Source organism: Excalfactoria chinensis, unplaced genomic scaffold (genome assembly GCF_039878825.1).
Source record: "Excalfactoria chinensis isolate bCotChi1 unplaced genomic scaffold, bCotChi1.hap2 Scaffold_88, whole genome shotgun sequence".
Classification (NCBI taxonomy): domain Eukaryota; kingdom Metazoa; phylum Chordata; class Aves; order Galliformes; family Phasianidae; genus Excalfactoria; species Excalfactoria chinensis.
This window is the reverse complement of record NW_027315718.1, coordinates 213,823-224,190: the sequence shown is the minus strand read 5'-3', so window position 1 is coordinate 224,190 and position 10,368 is coordinate 213,823. Positions and strand designations below refer to the sequence as shown.

General features: G+C 59.3%; 1 protein-coding gene across 1 annotated transcript; it reads right to left on the bottom strand.

Annotated features, from left to right (window-relative positions):
* Window positions 1-1,722: 1,722 nt before the first annotated feature.
* LOC140265456 (tubulin-folding cofactor B-like) lies at window positions 1,723-8,992 on the bottom strand. The gene is made up of 6 exons (XM_072361378.1): window positions 8,675-8,992; window positions 7,376-7,519; window positions 5,869-5,965; window positions 4,612-4,803; window positions 2,900-2,972; window positions 1,723-1,876 (listed from the first exon to the last, which is right to left on the bottom strand). The coding sequence occupies exons 1-6, from the start codon at window positions 8,819-8,821 to the stop codon at window positions 1,762-1,764; spliced, it is 768 nt and encodes a 255-aa protein (XP_072217479.1). The 5' UTR covers window positions 8,822-8,992; the 3' UTR covers window positions 1,723-1,761.
* Between the last annotated feature and the right edge of the window lie 1,376 nt (window positions 8,993-10,368).

The following is a 10,368-nucleotide window of genomic DNA, read 5'->3' as shown; positions in this document are numbered from 1 at the left end:
CCCCTCCCTGAGGCTCCGCCCCTCCCTGAGGCTCCGCCCCTCCCTGAGGCTCCGCCCCTCCCTGAGGCTCCGCCCCTCCCTGAGGCTCCGCCCCTCCCTGAGGCTCCGCCCCTCCCTGAGGCTCCGCCCCTCCCTGAGGCTCCGCCCCTCCCTGAGGCTCCGCCCCTCCCTGAGGCTCCGCCCCTCCCTGAGGCTCCGCCCCTCCCTGAGGCTCCGCCCCTCCCTGAGGCTCCGCCCCTCCCTGAGGCTCCGCCCCTCCCTGAGGCTCCGCCCCCTATGAACAAGCCACGCCCCATGACCCTGTTGACAACCGTGGCGGAAACGGAGCTTTATTAGTCATGACCCGGAACCGGAACAGTGTCCTGACCCGGAAGTTCCTCCAACAGCGGAACCGGAAGTGGCTGTAGCGGAAGTGGATTGGGGCCCGAAGAAGGCCATGCGGACGGTGCTCGGGGCCCGCAGCGTTTGCAGCTGGCGGCGGCCGCGGCGCAGGAGGAGCTCGGAGCGGAGCCGATCCCGGACCGGAAGCGAAGCGCAACGGCGGAACTCGGAACGGATCCGAGCAGAGAAACCGGGCCGAGAAGCGGCGGCGCGGAGCAGAGCGCGGTACAGCGCCAGAGCCTCCCGACGGAGATCGGCCCCGGCCATTGGAACGGCGCCCTGCGGGATTCATTCATTGCATTCATTAATTACATTCGTTAATTAACGCGTCATTGGCGTGTTGGGGGGGAGGGGGCGGGCGGAGCGGGCTAGGCCGCACTCACCGCTGCACGGCGGCGTCGCTGCTACGCTGCGTCACTTCCGCTTCCGCCGCACAACGCGTTGATTGGGCGAGAGCGCCACCGCTGATTGGGTGAGGGAGATTGGGGCGGGGCTAACGCTGAGACTCCGCCTACTTTAGGGGCGGGGGTGGCGGAAGGGGAATTGAAGGAGGGTCGATCCGTGATTGGGTGTGGGGAAAGAGGGGCGGGGCTAACGCGGAGGCCACGCCCATTTAGGGGCGGGGACAGCGGAAGGGGGACCCGAGGGGGGAGGGGGAGCGACCCGGACCCGGAAATAAGGGGGAAAAGAGGAAATAGTTTTAATGGTGGGAAAAAGGGCTTAAAAACGGGGATTAAAAGGGAGAGAAATGGGAAAAGAAAGGAGCAGAATGGCCAAAAGGGGGAAAAAGTGATAAAAAGGTGAAAGGCGGGGTGGGAATTGGGGGAAATAAGGGCAGAAAGAAGGAAATGGGGGGGGAAGGGGAAGGAAAAAGGGGAGAAAGGGGAGAAAAATTGGGGAAAAAAGGGGAAAATTGGGGAAAATATGGAAGTGAAGTAAAAGGGGATTCGGGGCTGCACAAAATGGGGTAGAAAAGGGCAGTTTTGGGGCCATATGGTGTGGTGGGAAATGGGATTTTGTGGGGGGGATCCCAATAGTTGGGGGGGGATGTGGGGGGGGGTTGAACCCTCAGCCTCCAATTTGGGTACAGAAATGGGGCTTTTGGGGTCCGCTGAATCAAAGTGAAGGGAAAATGGGCCCTTTTGGGGCCACCGGTGGTGCCATTTTGGGGTGAGAAATGATGGTTTTGGGGATGGGGTTTTAGGGCCGAGAGTTGACCCCGTTGCTGCCCCCAACCCCAAACCCTCCCCCATAAAGAAGTGCTACTTTGGGGGTATTTGGGGGCAATTAACCCCCCCCCCCCCCCCCCATAGGTGAGGACAGAAGGAGCGGAGGCGGCACTGTTCCAAAACAGCTTTGTTTTGCCCCAAAATTCAGCCCTCAGAGCTCATCCAACCCGTCATCTTCCTCTGGGTAATCCCCCACCGTGACTCGCTGCGGGCGCACGAAGGCCCCGTAGGGATGGGGGCACTCAAAGTAACGGCGGCCTCCGACACTGCGGGGACAGAGGGGATGTTTGGGGACAGCACCGGGCCATTGGGGACACCGATGAGCCATTGGGGAGAGCATTGGGCCCTTGGGGAGAGCATTGGGCCATTGGGGATGTCTATGTGTATTTGAGGAAAGCATTGGGCCACTGGGGACACCGATGGGCCATTGGGGACAGCACTGGGCTCTTGGGGTGCCATTGGGCCCTTGAGGACACCTATAGACGTATGGGACACCAGTAGGCTCTTGGGGTGCCCTTGGGGACACCTATAGACATTTGGGACACCATTAGGCCCTTGGGGACACCTATAGACATTTGGGACAACACCGGGTCATTGGGAAGGTCTATGTGTGTTTGGGGACAGCATTGGGCCGCTGGGGACACCTCTGGGCCATTGGGGTGCCATTGGGCCCTTGGGGACACCTGTGGGCCAATGGGGACACCTATGGGTACTTGCGGACAACACTGGTCCATTGGGGACACCTGTGGACATTTAGGGACAGCTCTGGACCATTGGGGACAGCACTGGGCCCTTTGAAACACCTATGGGTACTTGTGGACACCACTGGACACCTCTGCCATTGTGTTGGGGACCACTAAGAACCCCCTGGGGTCATTTGGGGACACTGTGGGACATACCTGCCATTGTGTTTGGGACCAGTAGGGATCCATGGGGACATCAGGGGACACCAGGATCCCTTGGGGACATTGGGGGACACCCCTACCTCTGTGTTCAGGGACTGTAAGGACCCATGGGGATCCTTGGGGACACACCTGCCATTGGCTTGGGGGCCACCAGTGACCCATGAGGACCCCTTAGGGACATCTGGGGACATCGGGGTCCCTTGGGGACATCCCTTCCATTATGCTTGGGACCACAATGGACCCACAGGGACCTTTTGGGGACAGTAAGGGAGCCCAGGGGACATTTGGGGCCATCGTGGACCACCTCTGCTGTTGTGTTTGGGGCCAGCAGGGACCTCTGGGGACCCAAGGGGACATTTGGGTACCCTCCCCTCCCCCCCATACCTGCCATCGTGTTTGCCCACCGGCTCATCATAGCGGACCCCGACCCAATGTCCGGGTTTGAAGTCAGTGAGCCCTATGGGGAGAGGGGGGGGGGGTCAGAAAAGGGGGTATGGGGTGAGCACTGGGATGGCTGCTTGGGGTTATATGGGGTTATTTGGGGTCACACGGGGCCTTTTGGGGTCATATGAGGCCACTTAAGGTCACACGGGGTCACTTAGAGTCACACTGTGCTATTTGTGGGGTCACACAGGGCCATCTGGGGTCATCCAGAGCCCCTTTTGGGGTCACTCTGTACCATTTGGGATCACCCAGTGCTATTTGGGGTCATGTGGGGCCACCTGGGTTCCCCCCTTGCATCTGGGGTCCCATTGCACCATTTGGATTCCCCCTTTGCCACCTGGGTTCCCCAAGTCCCATTTTGGGGTCCCCCTGGTCCCATTTGGGGTCCCTGGTTCCAAACTGGATTCCCCCAGTCCCATTTCAGGTCCCCCTTCACCATCTGGGTTCCACTGATCCCATTTGGGTACCCCTGGACCCATTTACATTCCCCCTTTGCCACCAGGGTTCCCCCGGTCCCATTTGGGTTCCACTGATCCCATCTGGGTTCCCCCAGTCCCATTTAGATTCCCCCAGTTCCATTTGGGTTCCACCTTTGCCACCCAGGTTCCCCCATTTCCATTTAGGTTCCCCGGTCCCATTTAGGGTCCTCGGTTTCCATCTGGGTTCCCCCATTCTCAATTTAGGGTCCACCAGTCCCATTTAGGTTCCCCGGTCCCATCTGGATTCCACTGATCCCATCTGGGTACCCCTGGACCCATTTACGTTCCCCCTTTGCCACCTGGGTTCCCACGGTCCCATTTGGGTTCCCTGGTTGCCATTTAGGGTCCCCCTGGTCCCATTTGTGTTCCCCCAGTCCCATTTAGGTTCCCTCATTCCCTATTTAGGGTCCCCCAGTCCCATTTGGGTTCCGTGGTTCCCATCTGGGCTCCTCCAGTCCCATGTAGGATCCCCCAGCCCCATGTAGGATCCCACCTTTGCCACCTGGGTTCCCCCAGTCCCATTTAGGTTCCCCCAGTCCCATTTAGGTTCCCCTGGACCCATTTACGTTCCCCTTTTGCCTCCCTAGTTCCCCCATTCCCATTTAGGGCCCCCTGGTCCCATCTGGGTTCCCCCAGTCCCATTTAGGTTCCCCGGTCCCATTTGGGTTCCCAGGTTCCCATATGGGTTCTCTCCCAGTACCATTTAGGTTCCCCCATTCCCATTTGGGTTCCACCTTTGCCACCCAGGTTCCCCCATTCCCATTTAGGTTCCCTGGTCCCATTTGGGTTCCCAGGTTCCCATATGGATTCTCTCCCAGTCCCATTTAGGTTCCCTCATCCCCTATTTAGGGTCCCCCAATCCCATTTGGGTTCCCTGGTTCCCATCTGGGCTCCCCCAGTCCCACGTAGGATCCCCCAGCCCCATTTAGGGTCCCACCTTTGCCACCTGGGTTCCCCCCAGTCCCATTTAGGTTCCCAGGTTCCCATATGGGTTCTCTCCCAGTACCATTTAGGTTCCCCCAGTCCCATTTGGGTTCCACCTTTGCCACCCGGGTTCCCCCAGTCCCATTTAGGTTCCCCGGGCCCATTTAGGTTCCACTGATCCCATCTGGGTACCCCTGGACCCATTTAGGTCCCCCGGATCCCATTGATTTCCCCGGTTCGGTTCCGTACCCACGTACGCGATGGTTCCGCGGTGCTGTGGCTGTCCCGGTACGCTGACCAAGCAGCGACTTCCGGGTGTCATGGCGGCCGCCAGCTCCGCCTCTTCCGCCCGTCGTTGTTCCGCTTCCGCCCCGCGCTGCCGCTCCGCCTCCTCGTCGAACCGGCCCCAACGGCGCCGCCGAAGGAACGAACGGACCGAGTCTGGGGGGATAAAGGGGGATAAAGGGGGGCTGAGAGCCATTGGGGGGCTGAGAGCCATTGGGGACAATGGGGGGTGGACCCTGAGAACCATTGGGGACACTTAAGGACACCTGGGAACAATGGGGGACCCTTGGGGACAATGGAGGGGACCCTGAGAACCCTTTGGGAGACTTAAGGACCCTTGGGGACAATGGGGGACAATAGGGAACCCTTGGAGGGGACCCTGAGAACCCTTAGGGACACCTAAAGACCCCTGGGGACAATGGGGGGCAGACCCTGAGAACCGTAGGGGAGAGCTGGGGACAATGGGGGAACCTTTGGGGACAGTGGGGGGGGACCCTGAGAACCCTTGGGGACAATGGGGGGGAGCCCTGAGAATCCTTGGGGACACCTAAGGACCCCTGGGGACAATGGGGGGGACCCTGAGAACCCTTGGGGACACTTAAGGAGGACATGGAGGGGACAATGGAGTGGACCCTGAGAACCCTTGGGGACAATGGGGGGGGGACCCTGAGAGCACTTGGGGACATTTAAGGACCCCTGAGGACAATGGAAGACCCTTGGGGACAATGGGGGACAACAGGGGACCCTTGGAGAGCACCCTGAGAGCCCTTGGGGACAACTGTGGACAATATAGGGCAGACCCTGAGAACCACTGGGGACACTCAAGGACCTCTGGGGACAATGAGAGACTCTTGGAGGGAACCCTGAGAACTCTTGGGGACAATGGGGGGGGGACACCCTGAGAATCCTTGGGGACACCTAAGGACCCCTGGGGACAATGGGGGACCCTTGGGGACAATGGGGGGGGGACCCTGAGAACCCTTGGGGACAACGGGGGACAGTGGGGGGGACCCTGAGAGCCCTTGGGGACACCTGAGGACCCCTGGGGACAATAGGGGGGGACCCTGAGAACCCTTGGGGACAATGGAGGGGATCCTGAGAACCCTTGGGGACACCTGAAGACCCCTGGGGACAATGGGGGACCCTTTGGGGACACAGCTGAGCTCCCGGGGGTGGTGACAGTGGGGTGACACAATGGGGGGGTGGGGAGCGGGGGGTCACCTGTGCGTTTGTCGTAGTCACTGTCGGCCATCTCATATTTGGGGACCTGGGACACGTCCTCAAACTGCCCCATGCGGCCACCGCTGCGGTCTGTCACCTATGGGGACAGTTGGGGACAGTTGGGGACTGGGGTGGGGGTGGGGGGAGGGGGGGGAAGGAGAGGTGTGGGAAGGGATCCCAATTTGGGGGGAAAAAGAAGGGAATGATGGGTGTGGGTTTGGGGACAGCAGGGATGGGTTGGGGACATCAGAAAAGGGGGTGGGATGGGCTGGGGACACTGGAGATGGGGGCTGGGAACAGCAGGGATGGGACGGCTTGGGGACAATGGAGATGGGGCTTGGGGACAATGGAGATGGGGATGCTGGGAAGGGGATTGGGGACAATGGGATGGGTTGGGGACAACGGGGATGGGGGTTGGGGATGCTGGGAAGGGAATTGGGGACACTGGAGATGGGTTGGGGACATCAAGGTACACGTTGGGAATGCTGGGAAGGGGTTTGGGGGCGGCTTGGGGACACTGTGATAGAATTTGGGGATGATGAGAATGGGTTGGGGATGCAGGATGGGGCATGGGAACCTATGAGGGACATTGGGGGACACATTGGGGACACCGGGGCTGTGCTGGGGACATGGGGACGGGGTGTGGGGACATATGGGGACACCAAAGGCATGCTGGGGGCATGCTAGGGATGTGGGGCCACAATGGGGTCATTTGGGGATGCCGGGGCCACAATAGGGATGTGGTGTGGGGACATCTGGGGACACCAAGGGCACAATGGGGTTACCTGGGGACACATTGGGGACACAGCGGGGTCATCAGGGGACACCAAGGGCACACTGGGGACTTCAGGGACACACTGGGGACACCAGGGATGCATTGGGAATGTGGGGATGGGGTGTGGGGACACAACTGGGGTCATCTGGGGACACCAGGGACACTGGGGATGGGGTGTGGGGACACAACTGGGGTCATCTGGGGACACCAAGAGCACATTTGGGACTTTAGGGACACAATGGGGACATCAGGGCTGCATTGGGGATATGGGGGTGGCATGTGGGGGGAAATGGGGACATTTGGGGACACCAAGGGTACGCTGGGGACACATTGGAGCCATACTAGGGATGTAGGGATGGGGTGTGGGGGACACAATTGGGGTCATCTGGGGACACCAAGGGCACATTGGGGACAGCTGGGGACACACTGGGGATACAGTGATGGGGTGGAGGGGACAATGGGGACACCAAGGGCACATTTGGGGACACACTGGGGCTACACTGGGGATGGGGAAAGGGGGTGTGGGGACATCTGGGGACACCAAGGGCACATTGGGGACATGCTGGGGACACTGGGGCTGTGGGGACACAATGGGGACACTGTGGATGTGAGGACCCCCATTGGGGACACTGGGACGTAGCAGGGACATTGTGTGGGGTCAGGAGCTGAATGTGGACAGCAGGGAAGGGGATGGGGGACACACTGGGGACAATTGGGGACAACAGGACCCACGTGCAGCCCGCAGCCGTCGCTGACAGGGAAGGATCCCAGCAGGGCATCGTCGGGCTCCAGGCGGGCCAGCAGCTCCCCACCAGCACCACGCAGCTCCAGCTCCATCCATTGGGCTGAGACCCCCACCACCAGCTCCAGCTTATGCTGTGGGGATACACGGGGTTACATAGGGTCACACAGGGGCCCTACAAGGTCCCACAGAACCCCATGGGGTCCTACAGAGCAGCGCCAGATCTATCACAGTGCTGCTCACCCCCAAAACCAGCTTCAGCTTCTGTTGTGGGAATACATGGGGTCTATAGGGCCAGGTAGGGGTCCTATAGGGCTCCACAGAGCCCCATGGGGACCTATAGGGACATACAGGGCAGCTCCAGTTCCTCCCACTGCACCTCTGCACCCACCACCAGCTCCAGCTTCTGCTGTGGGGACAGATAGAGTTCTATAGGGTCAGGTAGGGATCCTATAGGGTCCCACAGAGCCCCATGACTTCCTCTGGGGTCATCTAGGGATTTACAGAGCAGGTCCAGATCCATTACAGCACTGCACACCCCCACCACCAGCTCCAGCTACTGCTCTGGGGACACATGGGGTCTATAGGGCCAGGTAGGGGTCCTACAGGGTTCCACAGAGCCCCATGGGGTCCTATACGGTCCTACAGAGCAGCTCCAGTTCCACCCACTGCACCTCTGCCCCCACCACCAGCTCCAGCAACTGCTCGGGGAACAGGTGGAGTCCTATAGGGTCAGACAGGGGCCCACGGAGTCCTATTAGCGGTATATGGGCTCCCCCTATGCAGACCCCACGAGGGGACCCCAGACCCCTTGAAGGCACAATGATGGGGAGCCAGGCTCACGCAGACTCCAGTAAGGCCCCGTTATCTCCCATTGAAAGACCCCAGGCCCCTTTAGGATGCCAAGGAGAAGGCCCAGGCCTTGCTAGACCCCGTTACTCACTACTAAAAGACCCCAGACCCTTTCACGGTCCCGTTAAGGCCCCTTTTGGTCCCATTAAGGTCTCTTCAGGCCCTTCTGAGGCCCCTTTTGACCCCACTAAGGCCCCTTTTACTTCCATTAAGGCCCAATTAGGACCCTTCTGGCCCCACTAAGGCCGCTTAAGGCCCCTTTTGGCCCCATTAAAGCCCCTTCTGGCCCCTTTTGGTCCCATTAGGTCCCACTAAGGCCTCTTTTGGCCCCCTTTAGGTCCCATTAAGGCCCCTTCAGGCCCCATGATGGAGGCCTAGGCCTCGTCAGGCCTCCCTACCGGCCCCCACACCCCCTTCCGGCCCCGCGCAGACCCCACCTTGAGCTCGCCGACGCTCAGCTCGGTGCCGTAACGCCGCAGAGACGAGAAGGCGCTGAGGCTGCTGCTCACCGCCAGGGACACCGACCCCGGACGGCCCGACCCGGGGCTGCCCAGGCCCGGCCCCGGTTCCGCCATCGCCTTCATCTTGCGGCCCCGCCGCCGCCCCGGCTCTTCTGGAAGCTTCGGCCCGCCCCTCGGAGCTGATGGACAATCTTCTCGGCCAATGGAATGAGGAGATTCCGGCAGAGGGGTGGAGCTCGGACAGTGGGAGGGGCTGAGGCTTAAAGGGACCGCATCCCTTTCCGCGCAGGTTTCCCGGTCCAACCAACCAGTCCGTCCAGTCCAACCGTTCAGCTCTTACCAACAGCTCCCACTGAACCGTGTCCTTCAACACAACATCCCATAATACAAGAAACCCCATAGAGACCCATAGATCGCCATATAAATCCCATAGAGCCCCATATAAAACCCATAGAGACCCATATAAATCCCATAGAGCCCCACAGAGACCCATATAAAACCCATAGAGACCCATATAAATCCCATAGAGCCCCACAGAGACCCATATAAATCCCATAGAGAATCATAGAATGACCAAGGTTGGAAAAGGTCTTCTGTTGGGGTACTGAGTTGTCTTAGCAAGGATTTATGAGTGCATACAGTAGTTCTGAGTAGATGGAGTGTTCTAGAATAGCTAAGTTAGGCCTGTAGGTTAAGAGTTAGTGGGCGGGGGGTTTAGGTAGGGGTGTGTACAGGTTCTCTCGCGTGCATCGCGTTTTGTGCAGCGGGTGTACGCGTCTGCGCGGGATTTAGGATGGTATATAAGGAATGTGACGCAGCAATAAATTGAGAGAAGACATCATGGCATCCATGTTTGTGTCTCTCCCCCGGACAGTTGAGGTCCCGGGATAAGTCGGGTTAATTGGCGAATACGTCAAGTGGTGACCCCAGCGACGTGATTAGTGTGCTTGATTTATGATCGAGGAGTTTGCTTGTGTTGTGAGTGTAGAAGTGATTGTGTCTGTTTGTTTGTTTTTTTGTAGAGTTTGGTGTTCGAGTACTCGAAGAAGCAGCTGAGAGAGCAGCCGAGAGATGCGGACGGGAATGAGTAGCCGAGAGAAGCGGCTGAGATGATAGCGGACGGGGAAGGTCCTAGAGTGAGTAGCCAAGAGATGTGGCTGAGATGATAGCGGACGGGGAAGGTCCTAGAGTGAGTAGCCAAGAGATGTGGCTGAGATGATAGCGGACGGGGAAGGTCCTAGAGTGAGTAGCCAAGAGATGTGGCTGAGATGATAGCGGACGAGGAAGGTCCTAGAGTGAGTAGCCAAGAGATGTGGCTGAGATGATAGCGGACGAGGAAGGTCCTAGAGTGAGTAGCCAAGAGATGTGGCTGAGATGATAGCGGACGAGGAAGTTCCAAAAGTGTGCCCGGGGGAAGCGGCTGGGAGAGAGCGGACAGGAGGTCCGAGAGTCTTTACCATGGCGGCAGGATCCGTTAAAGAGACGGTAAAGATTTTAAAGGTGCTTGCAAAGAATGCAGGGGGCACATTGTCCTCTAATAGCACGGAGGGGTTCATCCAATGGATGATTCAGGGGTGGCTGAGTGAGGTGTTCAAGGCCAGGTTGGATGGGGCCCTGGGCAACCTGGTCTAGGAAACGTGGAAGTTTGGAGGCCCTGCCAGGCAGTGGGT

Excerpts from the sequence above, each read along its gene's own strand:
- LOC140265456 (XM_072361378.1), bottom strand. The coding sequence starts at position 8,821 with ATGAAGGCGATGGCGGAACCGGGGCCGGGCCTGGGCAGCCCCGGGTCG. Across the intron at positions 5,966-7,375 it reads GCGACGGCTGCGGGCTGCAC|GTGACAGACCGCAGCGGTGG; the intron begins GTGGGTCCTGTT and ends CTGTCCCCATAG. Across the intron at positions 1,877-2,899 it reads GTGGGCAAACACGATGGCAG|TGTCGGAGGCCGCCGTTACT; the intron begins GTATGGGGGGGA and ends CTGTCCCCGCAG.